Source organism: Peromyscus maniculatus, chromosome 3 (genome assembly GCF_049852395.1).
Source record: "Peromyscus maniculatus bairdii isolate BWxNUB_F1_BW_parent chromosome 3, HU_Pman_BW_mat_3.1, whole genome shotgun sequence".
NCBI classification, from domain to species: domain Eukaryota; kingdom Metazoa; phylum Chordata; class Mammalia; order Rodentia; family Cricetidae; genus Peromyscus; species Peromyscus maniculatus.
This window is the reverse complement of record NC_134854.1, coordinates 9,137,410-9,160,941: the sequence shown is the minus strand read 5'-3', so window position 1 is coordinate 9,160,941 and position 23,532 is coordinate 9,137,410. Positions and strand designations below refer to the sequence as shown.

General features: G+C 42.9%; 1 protein-coding gene across 4 annotated transcripts in view; it reads right to left on the bottom strand.

Moving 5' to 3' along the window:
- Positions 1 to 23,532, bottom strand: part of Cttnbp2 (cortactin binding protein 2) — a 156,442-nt gene that overhangs the window by 16,100 nt on the left and 116,810 nt on the right. For 3 of the 4 annotated variants that reach the window (XM_006991232.4, XM_042272818.2, XM_042272820.2), the window contains 5 exons: positions 18,337 to 18,423; positions 18,155 to 18,254; positions 8,641 to 8,793; positions 7,607 to 7,794; positions 1,656 to 1,834 (listed from right to left, as the gene is read on the bottom strand). In XM_006991232.4, coding sequence (XP_006991294.1) covers positions 1,656 to 1,834; positions 7,607 to 7,794; positions 8,641 to 8,793; positions 18,155 to 18,254; positions 18,337 to 18,423 — 707 coding nt within the window. Of the gene's footprint in view, positions 1 to 1,655; positions 1,835 to 4,767; positions 4,978 to 7,606; positions 7,795 to 8,640; positions 8,794 to 18,154; positions 18,255 to 18,336; positions 18,424 to 23,532 lie in introns of those variants that run through there. The other variant, XM_042272819.2, reaches the window with a different exon arrangement.

Below are 23,532 nucleotides of genomic sequence, written 5' to 3'. Positions count from 1 at the left end.
CATCAGATGGCTAATGAGACAAGATCTTCACATCTACACAGTTTTTGTGCAAAGACTACACTCCACATGGGAAAGACCAAAATTGGTTCCTAGGAATAACGTAGCTCTCTGGGATGTCAAAACAAAACAGCAACAAAAAACCCAGCTGTATTTGATTGTGATGACGGAATAATTATCACCTATAAACATACAGATTTCAGTTTAATCATGATTATATTGTGTCTATTTTAGTATTTCCTTCATTTTGCCCAACTAACTCATTACATTGATGGCTTTTCTACAAAATGGAAGAATACACACACACACACACACACACACACACACACACACACACATATATATATTTACAAAACAGCATTTCTCCACGTAGACCTCACTGTCCTAGAACTCCCACTGTGTAGACCAGGCTGGCCTGGGACTTAGAGATCTACCTCCCTCTGCCTCCCAAGTACTGGGATTAAATGCATGTGCTACGACTGCCTGACAGATACACAAATTATTTGTATCTCATGCTTTCCAAAATATATTTCTGCTCAGCATGCTAGAATACTCAGAAGCAAATGTGCCACCAAGCTGAGCTAATGGCAACCATTACTTCCTCTTTTCCATCTTCTCCTGTTTTTCTAATTCATTAGGCTTATTTTATACATGCACACTTCTTGTATGTCGCTTCAAAGGAAGACACAGTAAATGCCAGTCAATGATGGAGGAAGTTCGTCAACTCCTCCTTTAAATGTTGGTTTTGCTTGCTTGGTGGGAGGATATGCTTAAAATATTTGAAATTTCTTATGTGAGACCTTGCCAGAAGGCTAAATAGCAAGCTATAAATGACTCCGGTAAGGTGTGTGTTGTGTATCAGCGTGTACTCACAGAGAATAGCAAAAAATATAAACAGACAAGCCATGGCCACTCTGTGACAGGAATATAGACTGGCATTCTGTGCTAATGACAGGAGGTAACAAAAGCAGTCAAGAGTCAACAGTCTCTGTCTCAAGCATACTAAGTTTGCCACATGTCCTATTTTGTCCCCTGATACTATGATAAGTATCATGGCCCAAGCAACTTAGGGGAGAAAGGGTTGCCTTAAACTTCTGGGTTACAACATCATCGAGTGAGGTCAGGGCAGGGAACTGAAGCAGGGACTCTAGAGAAACGCTGCTTGCTTGCCCACTGGCCCCTGCTTAGCTCCCTTTCTTCTTAAGATTTATTTCTATGTATGTGGGCATTCTGCTTGCATGTATATCTGTGTACCATGTGTGTACCATGTCCGTGGAGGCCAGAAGGTGTTGGGTCCCTAAGAATCAGAGTTCCCGATGGCTGTGAGCTGTCATGTGACTGCTGGGAATCAAACCCATGTCTGGAAGAATAGTCAGTGCTCTTAATGGCTGAGCCATCTCTCCAGTCCCCTTAGCTAGTTTTCTTATACTGTTCAAGACCACCTGCCTAGGGATGGTAACACCCATGGTGGGCTGGGCCCTCCTGTATGGGTTAATAATCAGGATAATCCCCCACAAACATGCCAACAGCTGCATCTAAGCTAGGCAGTTCTTCAACCCAGGGTTTCCTCAGATGCCTCTAGGCTATGTCAAGTTGACAATTAAAGCTAACAAGCATACTGACTCTACTTTTAGTAAAGAAGAAAAATCGGCACTTACTTCACTGTTGCTTGGGCATGTCCTGGGACTACTGGACAAGACAGGAAATACTTTGGTCCAAGAAGTGCTTCTGGTGTACCCAAGCGAGCCAGGCAGGAGTTGAGCTGCCTCCAGACAGACAGAGCCCAGTCCACAATCTTACACACTGGATCACAGGGTGAGGGCGGCTGACCTCTGAACTAGAGATGGGTGGAACACAGGGCTGTGGCTTAGAAAAAACAATGTTTTTCTTTTAAGGTCCAAAATTAAAAATATAAACAATAAAACCCAAATCTAGCTGAATCTGACTTTCGTGTTGCTTGGGGTAGGTGGAGGAGGAGTCCATACAAGCAAACTCTGTCTCTTGTATACATTTACCCTAGATGTGTCCCATGTCAGTGTCAGAAGTGTTTTACAAGATTCTCCACCACGAGCCTTAGCTGGGTATTTTGGCCCCATTTTACAGATCAGGAGAATGAGGCACAAAGAGATACCTTACCCAAGGTTACAAAGCGAAGAGGTGGCAAAGTCAAGGCTAGAGCTTATTTATAATTTTAAGGTATAATTGAAAAATAATTCTACTTATGGTGTAATGCGATGTTTTGAACATGTGTGCATTGTGAAATGATTAGTTCACATTGTTTAGTATACCCATTATCTCATATACTTTTGATGGTGAATACATTTATGATCTACTCTTAGCAACTTTCAAGTATATATTAACTATACACATCTGTTTCTTTTTTCTTCTTCTTTTTTTCACACCTATTTCTAATAGAAAGTAAAATGGTATTAGGACAAAATATTCAGTAGAAATAATAAAGGGGTATATCACACTTAAAAAGATGTTGAACTGGCAAGATGGCTCAGTGGTTAAGATCACTGGCTGCTCTCACAGAAGACCTGAGTTTCATTCTCAGCACCCACATGGCCACTGACAACTGTGTGCAATTCCAGTCTTAGGGGATCCCTCTTTGGGCCTCCTCAGGCACTGCATGCATGTGTTGTACTAATATACACACAGGCACACACATAAAGGAAAAACCTAAAAATGTTGTATTTAGTGTTACTGATAATCACTAAGCTACATGCGGCCCTTTTCCTCCTAAAGCTTAGCATTGTTGCTGACCTCTGCTCAAGCTACTCTTCCTGTGCTCAACCATGAGAAAGCAAAGAGGGACCAGACTGGGCTGTATGGGGAGAAGGGGGGCAGCAGCTAGCAAGTGGAGGGGTCCCTTAGCATCCCCCTCAGGACCACACGCTAGCAAGGAGGAGGAGGGCAGAGACTCCCACAGGGAGAATGAGGTTTTCTTTTTTGTTTATTTGTTTTAATGTCTATTCAATGACTGATTCCCAAGATCCCACTATTAAATATCTTCATCAAGAAGCATAATTTCCAAAAGGAGAATGGAATTTGTCTACTCCTAAGAGCTGAAGAAACAGGTGTGTACCTCTTTCTCCCAAGTACAGATGTTGCTTGTAGAAAATGTCTCACTTTGCAAAATGGCTGTTATGGGAACAGTGATTTTCATTTGATAGTACATTAAAGGCTGGTGTTTCCTTCAGGGGTCTTTCTGATAAATTGGTCTTACAGCTATTATATATTTTATTTCCTTGATGCATATTCATTTATCATAAGCACAATATTGTATGGATACTTAGAAACTTGGATGTCAGAATATATTTATATCTGTATACCTTCTGTTTATAAGCACTACTTACCACTTCTAAGGAAAATAAAACATTAAAAAGTCCGGTTTCATTGCTTTTGGTGCTAGGAACCCAAGCCTCTGCACACAAACTACATACTTTCCCACTGAACTATACCTCAGTGTACTTTGCATGCTCAGGAACTATAGAACAAAACAAAAGAAAAGGTGTGTCCTGAGCTAATTATCGAGTCAGCTCTCAGTTCCAAGGACTGGGGGGTGTGAGGGAGGATAGCCAGCCACACACCACACTCCAAATACCTTCCCTCTGTGGTTGCTGATACCTTTTACCATCTGTCAAATAAATTATCTGGGACAGGCTCATTAGCCCCAAGATCCCTTTCAGACTGTAATCGTTAAGTACAGATTCAAGCTTCATGTATCATTATTCAAAAGAAGAATCACCTCAGTACATCGCAGTTAGGAAAGCTAAGAAACGACATGGAACTTGAGCCGATCTCTCACAGGATATAAGGGACACTGGTTATCTAGGAGAGGCTGAAATAATATGTTATATAGAAGAGAGATGTGGGAGAATTGCTGATATTCCCAAATAACAAGATGGGTGACGGGCCTGGGTGATGTCAGTAGGGTGCTTGCTAATAAAGCATGAAGAGCTCAGTTCAATCCCCAGACCCACACAAAAAAAGCTAAGTGTGCTGGTATGTGTTTATAATCCCAGCGCTGGGGAGCTGCAGCCAGATGGATTCCTGGGGCTTGCTGTCCATCCAGCTTAACCTACTGGGGTGGGGGGCCTCCAGGTCAGTAAGGGCTCCAGGTCTGTCTCAAAAAATAAAGTGAATACCACCCACAGAATAGCACCAATTTGACCTCTGGCTTCCACATTGTGCACACGCACATGTGCACACACACAAATGGGTGAAAAAGTGATGACCTTCCACAAATGACCAATCTACCTGGTATTAATTCAAGATGGCCGATTGGATGCTTCTGCCTAGCATGTCCCCAGAGAAACTCTCCACTGGTCCACTGTGCCTCAAACCCCACCACAACTGTTCTTCCCTGTGTTCAAAATGTGCTGCAATTGCTGGTCCTTTGCCTGAAACCCCGCCTCCCCAGTCTCAGCTCTGGCTTAGAGCACAGATTAGCATATCCCAAAGGCCTTCCATGTGGCCAGAGAGAGGACTTCCTGTCAGGACTTCCTGTCGACCCTAGAACACTCTTCCTCCTGCCCCACCTTCTATGCCCCACTTCCTGTGTTCCCACGCCCACCTGGTTGCTGTGATGGACATCTTAGTGCTGTGCCCAGGAGTCACAGGAAATCAGAACTGAGCCCACAGTCTAACCTGGTGGCGGTAATCAGATTCATAGTCCTGCCTTTCAGGAAGGGTGACATGTTAAATCAGCTTGCTCTAGTCCAGGGTGAAGTGCCAAGAGTCAGGGTTACACACCCAGATCCAATTTGAAAGTCAGGTAAGCTCACTTTACACGCATGGGCTTAGACAAGCTACCCACCCAGTGACTGCTGGAGGCGCTCTTCTGGTCCCGCTCTATGGAGAAAGATCTGAGTTCAGATCATAGACCCTCACCAAGCTCTCTGGCTGAAATGCAGGCTGCTGCTTCACAGTAGCAACTTGAGTTTTTGATGTGTGGCTAAAATAGAACTGTACTATCTATAAAAGAGGACAAGAATTGGGAAAGCATTTGAATCACAGGATTTATGATCTTAATTTTCTGGGTTTTTATGAGTTAATTGAGCATTTAGGAAGATTTATTTGGAAGGTAGCAAAAGTTCTTGAAGTTTTAAAGACCAACTAAATTTTTTAGGAAAATTTAATTAAATTATAAAACATCTCTTTAAAAAGAAACCTGAAATCTTGCTACCCTTATACATAGAAAGACAGTTTGGACATTGCAACCCAAAGCCATCTGGGTAGGTGGGACTCCCATGTACTGAGTATGTTTTTAAATATACCACTTAATATTTGCATTTAAAATATATCAAGTGATACATTTAAAAATCTCTCTTGAATAAAAACTACCCACCATGGTTCCATCACCTGATGAGGGCAGTGACCTGTTAAGGTCTTCCATAAGGCAGCTGAAGGAGAATCACTGCTTTGGGGAGGTGGCTACTGGTAGATTGTCCCTACCCAAGTGGATGGCCCTCCACCCATGAACATATGGGCAGCACCGATGGTCTTAACAATAAAAGAGAGGACTTGAAGTTGGGAGGGAGGCATCATGGGAAATATTAGAGGGAGCAGTGGATGGATATGATTAAAATACATCGCTTACATGTATAGTATTTTTAGAACATATAAATATTATTTACAGAAGGAAGGATGCAAACGTTGGTACATGAAGGGGCTGATTTGGCCAAGGAAAACAAACGGAGCATGTCCGGGTTAACAGCAGTTCTGCCGGGTTGCTCCCCTGTGCTTTGTCTCTTTCATGACTTCATTCTCCTCCAAAGACAAAAGAGCCCACATCTCTCACTTTCCCTGATATTCTTCTAGCAAGAATCCTGATAGCAGCGTTATAACTAGAGCTAAATGCCAACTTCTCTCTAAAATATAATTCTTATTAAATATTAGTAAGAAGCTTAGCATCTCGAAAGATCTCTCTTTTCCTGCATCTCTGAAAGACTTGGGAGAAGAAATTATTACCAAGCATGAACACGCCTCTAAATGCCTGTAAGGGTTCGGCTTTCTGTGCTACAAGATTTCTGTTGTTGTGTAGAAATTGTTCCCATTGTGTGCTCCCTCCAGGGAATCTCTTTTATTAGCTTTGGAAGTGATTTGGGGGAAATTAAAGGCATCACTCTTCTGACTCCCTACTCTGTGTGCCATATCCCACTCCCAAATGCCATGGACAAGGCCAGCAAGAGCTCCTCTGCCACCATGATTACCAGAGAGCTAGCAAGGGTTGTGTGTGTCAAGTCTACAGAATTAAAACACTTACTAAAACTACCTTATTATTAATGGTAATAAAACATACCTAATTATTAATGTAAATATTAATTAATTTATTATTTTAATTAATATAGCAAATAATAAATTTTAACTGAGCTAAAAATTAATGGAAGTATTAGTAACTTGAAAATCTTCAGATGGACATTTTTTTAAACTCCACTTTTCTTTCTTCTTACTGAGGTCACGTAACGACTTTGCTTTGGCTAAGACAATATATTTATGATTAGGCAGTAGATTTCTCTAACTAGGAATTTCAGATACCAATTCAAATCACTGGTAGAGCTTATTCACTAAATTACGATAGGCCATTCTTAACCACACTGTTCTTCCCATCTGCCTCCCACACACACTCACTCACGCATGCACATCCACACCTTAACAGAATTTTGGTAGTACTTGACAGAGAGTTTTGGCCTTGCCCAGGTGCTCTGGTCTAGAATTATGGCATAGGCAGTTATCGCCACTGAAATATAAAGGAGAAACTTCTTGTGATTCTGTGAGTCTCTACAGAAGATGCTTCTCTCCATGGCAATAAGAAGTTGACACTCCAAGTTACTGTGCCCTAGTTTCTGCCTATACATGAAGCAAGGGCATGGTGTTTAGTACTGACTGTAGTCTTGAAAGGACAATCAAAGGTATACTGGGTGAGGAGCTGTTTTGTTCTCAGTGGCTTAGAATATGATATTGTTAAAATGATGCTGTTCTCCAAACGCTGCCTGTGCACAGGCCTAAGTGAGAAAACTACCAGATGAAGTTCTGTTGTATTAAATCTACTCTGACACTCAGATACCAGTCCAATGCCAGACTATTAAATAATAATAATATCTTACATTTGGCCAACACAGCTATCTTCTTACATATGAGAGATTATAAAATAAGTATTTTTATTCTTAAAACAAGCACACTAAACCATTTCCCACCACAGTGTAAAAGCTGTCCATTAAAATGGCATAAGCAGTGGGGTGTTGTCCTTAGACTCTAAGATATTAGTGAGTTTTCCTTAAGAACAGTGATGAATTTTACAAATCCAACATTTTAGAGCTTGGTGAAATTCCTTAAGAACCATTGATAATACCAGTAAAACCTGCTAACTTTTTCTTGTACATAATATTATACAAAACCGATTACATCTTCTACGTGCATTCTCTAATAAGGAAACTGTAAAGGCCATCCCCATGTTCTTGTTGTGAGTTCCACATCCATTGCTCGTATTCAGCCCTGGGATGCTCACAGATTATCCTAGTCTGGGGCCATACAATAAGTGGAACTCAAGCCCGCGTAGACGCTCCCCCTCCCACCTCGGCAGGCTGCAGTGTCTCTCTCTTACCTTGTTCACTACTTTCCTTCGCAAGAACCTCTGCAGCAGTCCTTGAATGGGCTCACAGTCCCACCGCAGCTGAACCCAGCGGAAATGCTGCTGCACCAGCAGGTCAGGACCCTGGAGACATGCCTTGGCAATGGTTCCGACCAGAAAGCAGTTCTCGTGGAAGTAATAGCATTCGGACGTTCCATTTCCTAAAAGGAGCCAAGCCATAATTCAACCTCGCTATTTATGGATTGGTGCAAACGCAAATCAAGAACATGAGGTATATAACTTGTACTTTACAGACAGAAAGATTAGAGGCATACCAAGACATGCAAGCATAAGGATTAATTTAGCAACCTGGGACTCCCCTTGGCTTGGGCGGGACACACACTCCTCCCTGAGCAGTGTGTCTATCAACCTAGAACCTGCACCTGCCTTGAGCTGTATACCTGCTTTAAACAATGGAAATAACTTACTCTCCTTAGTAACACCGTTGATAAGGCTCTTCTATCCAAACACATCCAGGAACACAACCTGAGAACTATGAGCAATGCCAGATTCGGCCTAGAATGGTTTTGGGTGCTTGCACAGCAAGGTAAAATTTCGTCAGGTAAACTTTTAGGGAGAATCCCCTACTTTCTCTCTTATACCTATGCCTAATTGGACCTGTATTAAAATCAGATGCATTGTGAGAAGGGGCACACAGAATGAGAAAAGGCTTATATAATCCAAATCTTTTCATCGAAGCAGAGAACTACCCATGCTATATCCCTTGGCAACCAAGCTCATACTTCTCTTGGACGTCATATATAGAAACCTCAAACAAAAATCAGGACCCTGGAGCTTCACTTACGTGGCCCACCAGAAATCCTGAAGATGTAGCCTTTCTCATCTGTACTATTGCTGTTGGGTAAACTTCCCTTGCTACTCTGTGACCCATGTGCGCTTTTGCCCATTCCTGAATTAGAGGCTAAGAACCTCCAAATGAAGCTGAGTCCCACTCACTGGGGATGACGCCACAGCTGGCTTGCTAGCCTGCCCTCTCCACCCTTTACCTTTCTGGAAAGTACACGGGCTTTCAGTGCTGCGGTTTTCCAACGGTGCCAGAAAGTCCCCCAGGAGCTCAGATAAGGAAGATTTTTCCAGATTTTCTAAGATGACGATTATTTTCTTCTTAATAGGAGACTGTTTCACTGGGATCAGACAAGCTGTGGTCAGAAGCAAAATTAGAGGTGAATACTTTCGCACAAACTGGTGCAAAATGCAAAACCAGGAGGACATAAAGTATTCACAAACAAATGTTGTATGGTGGGCACGCTCTGAAAATACTGCGGGTCTTCAGTGGCAGATCCAGGAACTTGTGCTGAGGATGAAACCGACATGCTACCCCTCTTACATAGCAAATCCCGGGCATCCACCCACCATCCTCCATCAGCAAGGGCTCAGGCAAACAAAAGGAGTCTATTCCCACACTATAAATGACAACTCTGAGGACAGAGGAAGCCTTCACATACAATACATTAAACAAGTCACCAATGAATACATACAATATGATTTCAACTTATATAAAATTTGAAAAAAAATCTAAATATTTAATCTGTGGATTTATAAACAGGTAACAAAACCACAAAAACACATTAAGAGTAGGAGGCAGGGCTCTACAGTAAAATGCTTGCCTGGTGAATGTGAGGCCCTTGATTCATTTCTTAACACCTCCCAAAAAATGCTAAAAAATTATTATTACAAATGATAGAGATGTGGCAGCAAGAAAGGCTGTGTGAGCAAGAGGAGGCATGTAGGAACATTCTGGGAGCTGAAGATACTTAAATTCTTGACTTGTTCAGTGGCTAAATGGTTAATTTAGTTAAAAATTATTCTTTGATCTTTATGTGATGTTTTATGTATGTTTCATAATATCAAAGGTTAAAAGCATCAAATGCCCTTCAGATCACACATGCATAAGATGTTCACAGCATTAATAGGTAAGGCTTTGAGAGATGTAAGCACGTCATGGTCCTGAGAAGTGATCAGATCAAGGTTTGAGAAACAGTGAAGAGGAAGTCAACTCCAGGGTCTCCATCCTTACCATTCCTCTCACTCAAGCAGAAATGACTACATATCAACCCAAACAGAAAAATGTAAGCTACATGGGGAAATTTTACTAACAGGGAACAAATAAGCCAGTTTACAAAACATACTCAACACAAGGCATGGTGACTACCGGGCACTCACATGTCATTACTGCTTTAGTTCAGACATGAAAACAGCAGTTCCTATATGACAATTAAGAAGTTATTCATTTAACTTCTTAGACTGTTTCAGAACTTTCAGTCCTGGTCAAATTAACCCTCCATGAGGAACAATCAATTCAAAGTACTTGTGGAACGCTCTATTTGTCATGGATGCTATGAGAGAAACGTCTGTGCTTTCTTCTCATTGCTATAGATACAATTTTCAATCTCAAAAAAATCCTTAAACAACGGGAGTGAACCTCTTCAGCTAAATAGCCTTAACAACTAGGCTAGAAGTAAGAGCCATCTCAATTTCCTTGTACTAGGGGCTGGGCATCACCCTATTGTCTGATGTCATCTTCTATACAGCAATCTAGTAACATGACAACTTATGCTTCTCAAGGTTCAAGCATTATCTCAGAAATACATGAATACATCTATGTGACCAGCACTGGAGGCCCAGGCAGAGTTTGAAGCAAGCCAGGCTACATAGTGAGAGCCTTTCTTTCTTTCTTTCTTTCTTTCTTTCTTTCTTTCTTTCTTTCTTTCTTTCTTTCTTTCTTTCTTCCTTCCTTCCTTCCTTCCTTCCTTCCTTCCTTCCTTCCTTCCTTCCTTCCTTCCTTCCTTTCTTTCCTTCTTTCTTCCTTCCTTTCTTTCTTTTTTTTTTGGTTTTTCGAGACAGGGTTTCTCTGTGTAGCTTTGCGCCTTTCCTGGGACTCACTTGGTAGCCCAGGCTGGCCTTGAACTCACAGAGATCCACCTGGCTCTGCCTCCTGAGTGCTGGGATTAAAGGCGTGTGCCACCACCACCTGGCCGAGAGCCTTTCTTAAATAAATAAATAGATAATACATGCACACATACACATGTGTGTATATTATAGAAGTATAAGAAATTACATTGAACTGGGTAGTGGTGGTGCACACCTTTAATCCCAGCACCCAGGAGGCAGAGGCAGGCCGATCTCTGTGAGTTTGAGGCCAGCCTGGTCTATAGAGGACAGTCACGGATAGACAGGGAAAGCCTGTCTTTAGGGAAAAAAAAGAAAAAGAAAACTGGTCAAAATAGTACCAATAAATAGACCTCTTCTATTTAGTAATTAAAAAAATACAACCTATCTATCCAATGGCTTACATTTCTTTTTCTGTAACTTAGGACCAAAGAAGTACAGATTTTCTCTGGTTTCTTTTAGGTGTATGGCTAGGTCAAGTGTTTGATGCTGCTGTACCACCAAAACATATAAGAAAACTGAATAGCATTTCAACAAATGTTTATCCAAGTGTTTCCTTGCTATGGGAGCTACATGCCCAATGCTGGTTATGTCTTTGGGGAGGGGAAGAAGGAAGGCATTCTGATTGAGGGCTAGTGTGAGGAGTGGCATTTTAACAGTGGACAGATGCCAGAAGGCCATCAAAGTTTAAGAGAGGGCAGATGTAGAACTATGTTGGCTGGTTACAGTTTAGTCCCAGAAGGGACTGGTACGTTGAATCAACACTGGGAGACTTGTAAGAGAAAGTGCCTGGGTGGTGAATTCAGAGCTAACGGGGTGTCACACTAATTCAGTGGGCTCTGTGGTCACACACCACAGCAGCTGCATCTCCATTCTGTGCTCATGGTCAAGTTGCCTGGGTTCCACCCTCTGCATTATCAGTGATTTTGATTGATAGAGTTGTGCTGGGCACTGGCACTTCCTTCAAGTTCCCTGTGACAAGAAGGTCCTGTGACAACAGCCTGGGTCTGCTACACTGCCCACCAGTGACAGAAAAGAGATGTGGAAGACAGAGACTGTGTTGTGAGGGAATTCATCACCACTGCTGAAGATCAGTGGAAATGTTTCAGGATGGGGGTAAAGAGGAAATGACTCCTGCTCTGAGGTCTCATTCAGTGTAAGGAGATTTGCAGAAAAAAGAAATAAAGAGAAAAGAAACAGGAGCTCTAACTGCTGTGCTGAAGGCAAGAAGTGAGGGGGGCTTGGGGGGCCTGCCCTACTTTACCCAGGGTACTCTTGAGCAGGGAGAAGTGAGGACCATGTAGATAGAAATATAGAGGAGAGAGACAGACAGAAAACACAGGATAGCCTTGGGAGGGCCTGGGTCAAAACCCACCAGCCCCTTTTGTCTCTATTAAAGGGCTTTTAAAGGAATGCCACAGGGTGGAGCAAAAGACCCTCCCACAGCACAGCCAAGTGCAGACCATCCCAGACACCTGGTGACCATGCACATGGTCAATCCATTCCCTAATGCAGCCCTGCTGTGTAAAGTAAGCTCAGATCTCACTAGAACACCTTTGTGGGCTCCCCCAGGGGGGCCTCTACCATAAAAGTAGACCAGCATTATGAGACACAACAGTAAGTCTGCATTCCACCTTAAGAGACGGGAGCAGAGAAAAAACACCTAAGACAACTTTGACTTTCCCACTGAAGAAGAGGCTGCATCGTTAATGGAGGCAGGTAGCACATGACCATCACTGTATTCCATGAGGAAATGTGACGGTGGCATGTAAGGCCTGATGTTTCCGGACTGGAGGGCAGTAGTCATGGAAGAGGTATAAAGAGAGAATAAGGAGGTGGGATCACACTGGCCCTAAAATCAACTGGACTTGTAGATGTGTAGGAGTACAGGAAGATGCGTCGAAAAGACAGGTTCATTCTCTCGATGCACTCAGAGAGATTGCATTGATGGCTTCATTTATAGCAGACTCCCAGAGTTTGTGTCTAGAAGAAAAGGAAGGGCCGAGTGTTGCTGTTCATAGGTGTCTACCTCATCTGTGTTCATCTTGGTCTGTGATGAAGTACCAATCAAGGTAGTGTGGGCACCATTGGTGAAAAGTGTCTTTAACACTGCTGGCCTTATAGCCTCCTTTTGGTATCACACCCCCCCCCCACCCCGTGACCCCTTTCCTTAGTCCAATGTGTTTCTTAGAGAAACAGCATGTGTCCAGTTCTGGTTAGTTACCATAGTTTCATATATAAATGTTAAATGAGTCACAGAAGTGAATGAGAACTCATTACCAAATTCTGAGTTTGAAGGTTTTTTCCAGTGTGGCAGATTTCTGGAGATATGAATAAAAGCCACTTGCCAATTTTATTTCTGTCTGTGGACTCCTTTTATCCTGAAGCTTGAAATTCGACCCTTTCAGACCCCTTCGCTCTATGCTACTTCAAAGCTCATTTCTGAAACTATTCTTTATACCGTCCAAATGCAGACTGCACTGGCCCTGTTCCTCTCCTGTAGAGATTGACAATCTTAATTGGACACCGGGGTTCAGATCTAAATCTTCACTCTGGATAGCCTTCAATTAAAATCCTACACTGTTGATTCAACAGCAACACTCCTTCGTCTGAAAATAGTTAACAGACACAACTGTAGCTAAACCCCAGGTTTATAATCACCCCTTGGGGGACTGAAAATAACCCTTCCATACACTGCTTACTCCAGTGTCTGCAGAGACAATGCTCGGGACATGAGAAAGTGGTGACTGAGGGAAGGCCTTCCAAAAGCCTCCGGTGATGCAGGGCCAAACGAGGTAAATGCATTTCTAGAGGCTAATTAGCATATTCATCTACCATTACTACAGTAATATCATTCTTTTTTACTTCTAAACAGGAAAGTTCTCCAAGGCACTCAAAGTGTTATGTGAAAATATTGATCTAGAGTTTTAACTTTTCTTTTCTCCCATGCGGTGTCATGTGTAATTTAAAACACCATCTGTCTTGATGACCCAGTTCCATACCTCGTGTTGCAGAGGATCCTGAGCCAACTGCAATATGATGTACTCACAACCCCTAGCCAAACAACGGTCATGTGGTGTGCCTCTCACGAAGGGTAAAAAGAGAAGGAAAATGTCCTCTGGAACTACATGAATACAGAGTGATTTATGCTTCTCTGTAAGCTCCTGCCTGCTTCCTGAGGTTCTTCTGCTCTTACCCCTTTCCTCGCTGGCTCTATTTGACTCTCTATGGAAGTTTTGGATTCTTAAAGCTTAGCTCACTCTGCTTCTGCCCCTCGGGCTTCTTTTGCTGTTTTGCTCTTTTATTTATTCTTTGTGGCTCTCTTGGTATTTTACCCCTCAGGCATGTAGACAAGAACAAATACCTGCATTGCTTGGGGGAAGAAAAAATTCACCTTTCCAACGCTGGTCAAATGCAAGGGCCATGCCTCACCTTTGGAGAAAATAAGGCTAAGACCCACTAGCACACAGCCCATCGGTGAGAAATCAACGTGCTCCTCTGTAAGGCCATCTGATCACCCCACTTCTTGATCAAAAGGCAATAGTGCAGTTGACAGATGAGCCTGATACCTCATCGTTCTGAAAGCTAGAGTACAACAGACTAGGGAGCCTTTTTGGCTGCAGCGGTCTGCTTTCCCTTCCCTGAGGCCTTACATCACCCCCTCACCTTCTGCATGAAGAAAGCACAGGCACCCATAGACCCAGGAACCCTTCCTTGGGGCTCACTGGACATGCCTTGCACCGCTCAGAAGCCATGGTATCCGCACCTGGTCCACTAAGGTATATTCCACACCACCTCTCCACTGGCCACTCGCCAAAAGCAACGGGCTCTATTGAAAGGATGAGCATGCGGAAGGGAGTTTCAGGCACTCAGAGAAGTAGGCACAAGATGACAAGCCAGACCACATGTACTTGACATAATATTCTACGAACTTCAACTTCTATTCTGGAGTCCTCAGAGTGTAATATCAAGGAAAATTTATTAAAGCTTTGTCTCCTAGAGTGGTCCTCCAAGAGTCATGGAGGAGGCCATGCCGAAGAAGGAACAGCAGGGAAAATAAGGAGGGCTGGTGAGGCCTCAAAGCCACTTGAGCAAGAGATGATGGGGTGGAGAGGAGGTGATGGAGAGGAGGAGGAGGATGATGATGATGATGAGCAGCAGCAGCAGCAGCAGCAGCAGCAGCAGGGGACAGATTTGGCAGAACTTGGAGCCAGCAGAGAAAAGCCAATGAGAGACTCACAGTACTCATGCTGCTGACAGGTCACTGTAGTCAAGAGTGCAGTAGACAAACATCACCATTTTGATTATTAAATGCTATTAAAAACTGAAGGAAACTGTTGATTCTTATAAATCGCTAAGCCAAATACAGAATTTCCTTCTGTACTCAGAAATGACACAACCTTTCCTACCCTTTCCTCTTTGAATTTAGAGTGCAGATTTATCTCTCTCCTTATTTATTTACTCAAGTGTATTGTTCAAAGTCTTCACCTTGGGGCCCTGGCACAGCTCTTCCCTAGCAGCACAAGGTGCCAGGTTCGATCCTAAGTGCTACAATAAACAAACAAAGGCTCCAAGCACTGCATTTTCCAAAGTCAGGTTACCCTGTCATATGGCTTAGCACTTCCTGTTCGATCTGGTCTTCCGTCTACCTCCATGTCAAGGAAGTACTCCTGAATAGGAAGAACAATTACTTCCTTTTCTTCCTTTTCTCATACCAGTGTTACCTCCTGCAACAGGATATTCACTCAGTCACTCCAGCAAATAAAAGAGAAGAAGCTGCAGGGTGGTGGTGGTGGTGGCGGCAGTGGCCAGCGTTGGTGACGCACACCTTTAATCCCAGCACTCGGAGGTAGAGGCAGGTGGATCTCTGAGTTCGAAGCCAGCATGGTCTACAGAGTGAGTTTCAAGATAGCCAGTACTACACAGAGAAACCCTGTTGCTTACAGGAAAATAAAAATAGAGAGAACAGAAGAAAAGGGAATAGAAGCCACAGAAGTAGCTTTCAAGAGGCTCCTGATATAACACGGAATGGAGTGCGAGGCCTAAGTCCCAAGAGTTCTCCTACTGCCTAATCTATAGTTAACTACCACCTCAAGATGCAAATAAACTCTATGGATGTTTCCCAGGGGAGCAGCTCCCCTCAGAAGGGTCAGAGAAGCCCTCCAGGGGGAGCTGAGTGTTAAGGCAAGGGGCCTCTCTCCAAGTTCCCAAACTTGGAGAGTTCTTTGTAAGAAGCTGCCAAGCACCAGTTCTGCGGAGCTGGGCTGGTCCCCTATGCATCCTCCACGCTTTCCTCACTGCTTCCCAGCTTTCTTAGCTGTCTACATTTACAGCAGAGTTCAGTCTGTACGTGACCATCTACCCTGACAGGGTGAAAAGAGATCATTTTGTACCCTTAACCTTGAGATGACACAATCCTGAAAGCTGAGAAACTACAGGGGACTTTTGTTAAGTAATTAAGAGAGAAATAACCACTCAGCACAGGGACGTTTTCAAGAGCCATGGTGTGACTGATGAAGGTCCAGCTCCAGCTAGACTGATTGGGTGTGAGTGAGTCCTAGTCTATGTTCTTCTGTGGTATCCCTGGATAGAACACGCAACATCATCTCAAGTGCATTCAAGATGACTCGCCAGGGACACAGAATGGTCTGTCTCAGAGCTGTCAGTTACAAGGACAGTTTTAGAACAGGACATGCAAGAGGAGAAGTTGACAAATGTTATCTATGACTGAAACAGCATGAAAGAAAAAAGTGTTCTGTATGTATGTCCTGGTTTCTGGTCGAAGGCTAGCCTGTGCAGTAGCCAGACACTAATGTGGTGGTAATGTGTTCCCCAAAATGTTGTGTACTCTAATAAATTTATCTGGGGTCCGAGAACAGACAGCCACTAGATACAAAGGCTAGAAAATGGTGGCACTCACACCTTTAATCCTAGCATTCCAGAAATAGAAATCCCTCTGGATCTCTGTGAGTTCAAGGCAACATTGGAAATAGCCAAGCATGGTGACACATGCCTTTAATCCCAGAAAGCCAGCCTTTAATCCCAGGGAGTGGTGGTAGAAAGCAGAAAGATATATAAGGCTTGAGGACCAGAAACTAGAAGCATTTGGCTGGTTAAGCATTTGGCTGGTTAAGCATTTGGCCTGGTTAAGCTTTCAGGCTTTGATGCAGCACAATTCAGCTGGGATTCATTCTGAATGAGGACTCAGAGGCTTCCAGTCTGAGGAAACAGGACCAGCTGAGGAACTGGTGAGAACTTTTAAGATTCCTGCTACACACTAAGATTCTAGATGTTCCTATTTCCAGAGGGTACTTCCAGGCTTAAAGAATTCTCAGTTGTTCTCCAAACTCATTTTAAACTTTATTTTGAACTGTTTGGGGGGCACCCAGGCAGGGGGATCGGGATCTGTCCCTGGTGCATGGATAGGCTTCTGGGAATCCAGTGCCTGTGGTGTGATGCCTTGTGCAGCCTTGGTGCAGTGGGAAGGAGCTTGGACCTGCCTAGGCTCAGTGTGCTGGGCTCTGCTGACTCCCCATGGGAGACCTTGATTTTGGGGATGTGGGGATGAGGGGTGGCTTGGGAGAGAGGCCTGGGGGTGGGAGGAGGGAGAAGGGAGGATCTGTGGGTGGTATGTGAAGTGAGTAGAAAACTTCTTAATAAAGAAAAATGAAAAAAAAAAAAACAAAAAACAAAAAAACACCTGAAGGTGATTTCTATCTTCCTAAGTTTGGTCTACAGTTAAGTCCAAAGCTACAGGGTAACCCCATTCATCACAGCTCCAAAGACAAGGCACAGCCCTCCCTATTCATATTTAGAATGGTTCAGCTCATCCTCTTGGGATCTTACAACCTCTCCCCCAGGTGGCTACACCCTCTTGGCACTAAAGATGAATCCATTTCAGCTTGGTGTCCTGAAGGTGTCGACCACATCTGTGCATCTGTGCATCTGTGGTGGAACTTGGGATGGTAAGCTATGAAAGGACTCATGAATAATGTATCTAAATAAATGTTTCCACGTGGTTCTGCCACCCTATTTGTGGGAGTAGACACAATGACAGCCACCTGCAGAGGACTGTTGTAGAACTCCTATGGGTTAATGGGTGCGTGTACTGTATTTGCCAGAGTGCTCATCAATGGCACACTAATGGTCAGCTGAAGACAGACGTTTACTCCAGGCGTGAGAATAATGAGTACGTCATTCCTTGGAATGTGTGAATGGCAAAATTTACTACACACCAATCTGTCTCGTGTCACCACCATGCAGCAGCCATCCTAGGCAATGTCGAAATGCAACACGCAGTCCTACTAAGGGGGGCTGCTTCTATCACCTCTTCTCTGGCTACACCACTGCTGACGGTCAAATCGTTTGTCAGAACACGGAGCGGTTTGTAAAAATAAAGAAGAAAGTTCAAGATTACCAATTAATACAGTGGCATTGACAGAAATGTTGCTTAAGTGTTGTTCATTTGGGCTTCCAGTTTTCATCGCAACTTTTAGTTTCATCCACGGGAAGAAGCTAAGAAGCTGCATAATTACAGGGGCTTCCGTGGAATGGCGTCGGTGAAGAACATGCCTTTGAGGTATCACAAACCAGGTCTCCGGAAGCTCTTACCACTGCTGATGAACACGTCTACCAGCTGTTCCTTGGAGAAACCTGTATCCACCTCAGCTCTCACTATTTCACAGGGGAATCCTGCAGCCATCTGTCTGTGCTGTGATAACAAAGCAGGGAGATTAGCTCCACATTCTTCCCAGTTTTCAAAGAAAACGAAAGGGTGTGAAAATACACAGTACCTTCATGCAGAGGGCAAGCTGATGTGCTATGAAGTCTTGCAAGCTTCCTTCTGGGCCATGGAAAATGACATTGTGATATTGCTCAACCTGTTCCAAAGCAAGAAGAATCCTGGGTGAAGATGCTAGTTTGACAAGGAAAAGGTGGTGTAGCAGCACAGATTTCCCAATTATCCCCAGGCATCCAAAAGAAGGAAGCTATTTGAGATTAGCAGCATTTACTAGACATTTGAGGTCTTTTAAAACTTAAACTGCACCTCCCCTCCCCAGGATACTGGGACATGCTTACAGAAGCTACAGAATATATTCAGGCCAAGGGGATGCACAAGGATTACCTGCCAGCTGTCACACTTTGAGCTAAAGAGGGTCATTCTTCAGGGGCCCTTGATGGCAAGCTTGGGACTGGGTTTTAGGGTATGAAAGACAATATTTCTGATAGCCATGAGTGAATTTTCTCTGAAGTTAAATACTATTCTGTTAGTGGTAAGCCTTCAATAAGAAGTTACTAATGCCTACCTGAGGCACAATGGTGGGTATAGCTGCTGAGGGAATGTAGAGATTTAAACCCTAGGATGGACACAGCCGTGGCAAGGCTGATTTCTGTGGTATTGGTGGCTGATCAAGCCAATGGCCAATGTGAAAGCAAGGACCAAGACTGAAGCAAGGACTTCCTCAGAAACATGAGAGAATATTCTGGAAAGTACTTGAGGTTCAGTTTCAAGGCTAAGGTGTTACAGTACCATAAGAATCCTAGGAAAAGTTACAATTGAAGAATATTGCTGAGTTATAATTGTGCTTACTTGTATTTATGAGTGGAAATCCTGAAGAATGTATGAGATTATATCTGTCATTAAAAATGGTGATAAGATTTGTTTAGTTATGACCTCTTTGTGTCAATCTTAAATAGAATCTACACAGTCGCCCTCCCCCCCTTGGGTGGTGGGAGGCTGGCTTAGGAAATTTTTCTTCCATTATGTTTTTGGTAATATCTACTGGTTTTCTATATTTCTGAGGAACACCTACAATACTTCTCTCGGTTCTTTGTGAAGACATCTGTCATCGTATCCCATTACTATACCTCTAACCTTCTGGTTGACATATTGAGAGAGCTCCATGAGTTAGTCTCATACAACACTGGATAGTCACTATCTCGGCTTACTCTTTGCTGGCTTGAGTACATCCTTACTATACCACAGCGTTTTCACTTACCTATGTAGTTCCTTACTAAATCCAATTTCTTTCCAACACTTTTTTTTTTTTTAAATCATCCTAGGTCAGACTGTACTAGAGCTTTCTTGCATCAATTTCACAGTTTTATTTCTTTGCATTCTACAGCACTGTCCATATTTTTGCTCTGGTTTTTCCATGTCTATAAGCCGCTGATTAAACTATAGAACAATGGCTGCAGGCTCTGCTGCCCAGCGAGACGGATAAGCACAAGGACGAACTGCAGCCCACGCTATTCATCTCCAGCCCCAGAGAAGTGCTCATGAGTGATGCACCTCTCAGGACTCAACATGCTCTCACCAATCTTCATCAGCTTCTTGTTCAGGTGTCTCTACGGTTTCTAATGGATATGAAAGGGTTCACACTGACACGGTAGAAGAGATTTGCATCGCGCAGCTAAAGCTGAGCCGAACTGCTCAATTTTTCACTGGTGTCAATCTTCTAGTTTTGTATCACTGGGAACATGGTAAGGAAGGGATGACAGTATTTTCTGATTTCAGGAGGCATGAAAAGGTGAGCCTAGTACTCCAAAGGCAGTAGGGAAGTCTCAGGTTCTTGCTAATGGAATACTGTGGAAAATGTATGTAAAGATGTGGTGCATTTGTTTATGCTGCAAAATATTGCTTTAACCGTGTAAAGGTGTGTTAACATTTATTTATACTGCATTTGTTTAATTATGTAAAGATGTGTTGCATTTATTTCACCTTGACTGCCTAAGGCACCCGATTGGTCAAATAAAGAGTTGAATGGCCAAGAGCCAGGCAGAGAAAGGATAGGCAGGGCTGGCAGACAGAGAGAATAAATAGGAGGAGAAATCTAGGCTCAAAAAAAAAAAAAAAAAAAAAGAACAAGAGGAGAGAAGAGGGAGGAGAGAGGTATGCCCGGGGCCAGAAGCGAGGAGCTGCCAGACAGACAGACAGACGAAGCTGTGAAAGTAAGATATACAGAAGGAAAGAAAAGTGAAAAGCCCTGAGGCAAAAGGTAGAAAAAGAGAAACAGGTTAATCAAGTTAAAAGAGCTAGCCAGAAACAAGCCCAAGCTAGGTTGAGCATTCATAACTAATAAGAAGTCTCCATGTCATGATTTGGGAGCTGGTTGGTGGCCCAAAAGAAAGGGAAAGCCTGGTATAATGGAGACCTCAGTTCTGTTTTACCGAGGTTTTGCCACTTTTCAAAAAGCACCTTAGTGGAAAACTGTGGACTAGATGTTGCTAGGCAGGTGCAATTCTAAACCAGAACTCTCCAGCTCTCCAAATTAATCCCACATCGCTAGGAACTGCCGGACAGAAATTCTTTCACAAGGAATGGATTGTTTCACACTAGTGAAATGGGATACAGATTTCGAGGATTTACTGAACATCCTACCCCTGAGATTTTTCAACTGGCCTTGCAATTTAAGCTTGTTTTACTTCTGAAAACAAGAGTGCTTTATTCATTACAGCTCTCCTGACAAGCTGTCCGCACTTCCTGAAGGCTGATTCTGAAATCCTGTAACAGCCAAAGATCTAGCTTCAGAGATAAGCTATCTTCAGCACCAACACCTCATCTGTTCTCACACATTCATTTTCAGGGACAAAGGACAGGAAACAATTTAAAATACACTGAAAGGGCCTTTTACAAGCAACAAAACCCTTATGTTTAAACTTGACAATCTCCCCCGTGGAACACAACGGAATATGAACAAATACATTTACTGTGTAGGTAAAGACAAAACAAATGCACAGAATTCCCAGTTGTTTGTATTTTAACACACAAATTCCAGTGATAATATCTTCTCATTTCAGGTATTATCAATTTTTTTGCTGGTTTTTTTTCTTTGAACAAATGATGTATAGGTATATTGATTATCATTTACAATCTTAACTAAAAATTAATTATTGAAGCAAATTATAGCTAGTCCACTGAGAATTGTATGCATATGAAAAACCTGGTTTAAAAAAAAAAGCTATTCATCCATTTTAGAGTTATCATATCACTTTTTTCCAAATGTCAAACTCTTAGGTATAGAGAATGTAAAGTCATGTTTCATGCTTTATGCTTCCAGCAGAGGGCGCCACAATCAGAAAGACTGAGAAGCAAGCTAATATTGTTTTGGACGGGACTAGTGGTAGAAAGGTTTTTGTGTTGAAAGGAAATCTGCTTGAAAATTGAGATAAAATTCCACTTCTAAAAACTATAGCCTGAGTTACAGTCACCAGAATTATTCTGCTACGGTGTGACACTTTTGTTTATTAGTAAAGGGATACGGCCTCATTATCATGATTGATAGTAATCTTTTATTCTTGTACCTTTGCATCTTATTGGACTAACATATCACATGTCCATCAGGGCTTTGTGAAGCACAGCAATTCTGGAAACAAGCAACCTTGACAATGGCCCATCCATTCTTTCATCCCCCCACCCCCAAAGAATGGGGTTAATCCAAGAGCTGTGGTCTTCATTACTGTCTCCATGGCAACTGAGGCGTGTCTTCAGATTTGTGGTATCTTAAAGCAATAAAATCTCAACTTTGGTTTGGTATTCCCCTTGTCATACACAGTCTGAGTAAGGGCTGCTGCCCAGAGACAGCTTCAGGCCAGCTATGTTGAGACATTAAACATAAGAAAAGAATGGAAAAATAAAAGGACTTTACTGTGCCAATAAAACTGGCATTGCTGTCGCTTAAAGTTACAAGTTTTACAGCTAGGAATTTCATACTGGCCTCTCCTGACACACGGTTTCAAAGGAATTATTGACTGTCTTACAGGCATGAGTGGCTGTTACCGTCAACTGAGTCACATAAACTGCCCCGAACGTCTATCGCCCGTCTCAAAAGTCACTCCCAGACATGTGCTGGACAGATCTGGAAACGTGGGCATGCAACCGTACATTATTTGATCAGAAAGCTTAAAAACTAATAATAGTAATTGGTAATACTTGAAATGTGAGAAGACCTACCAATGGGGTTAGAATAGATGGATCTAGAAGTCTGTACAACTGGCATTTGGGATATTAAAGAGAAAAACAAAACTGAATTCCTTTGTGTTCTGAGATTTGTGACCTTTGTCTGAGGTCAATTCTATAGAACAGACACAAAGAAGTAAAAGTAACACACGGGAAATTACATTGTGTATATGTAGTCACACAATATTATATATATATCAGTTTACTGAAACTATAAAAGTCAGTATTATATTTACTCACTAATGTCAAATAAAAACTGGTTCTCTGTTTTCATTTTTTTTCTTCTGTTTTGAAATAGGGTCTCACTTTTGTAACCTAGGCTGCCCTTGATTGACAGCAATCCTCTCCCCTGTCAGCTCGCAGGGGTCTTTATCTAGTGAATGGAATGAAGCGTTGCAAAATAAAGTGTAGTGGCTGGTTTTCTGTCAACTTGACACAAGCGAGAGTCATTTGAGAGGAAGGAACCTCAATTAAGAAAACGCTTCCATAAGCTGGGGCTGTAGGCAAAACTGTAGGGCATTTTTTAAATTAGTGATTCCTGGGGGAGGGCCCAGGCCATTGTGGGTGGGACCACTCCTGGGTTGATAGTCTGGGGTTCTAAGGGAAAGCAGGCTGGGCTTTAAGCCTGTAAGCAGCTTTCCTCCAGGGCTTCTGCATCAGCTCCTGCCTCCAGGTTCCTCCCTCACTGCTTTGGATGATGAGCTGTTACATGAAACTGTGGGCAATAAGCCCTTTCCTCTCTAAATTGCTTGTGGTCATGATGGTTCATCACAGCAGCAACAGCCCTTACTAGACACAAAGCCTATCAAGATATTTAATTTTGCCATAGTTTTAGATTGAAACAACTCAGTGCTTGGGTGAAACCATGCTTAATGCACAGAGATGCTGGGAGGGGAGAGAAAGTGGCTCTACTCGGAGCCTGAGGCTCACGTTCCTGACAATCAGGGGTCCACGCCCTCAACTTTCTTCTAAGTAAAGGGATAAGCCGGAGCACTTCCTCTTGGGAATACTTGACGCCTTGTGGGGAAAG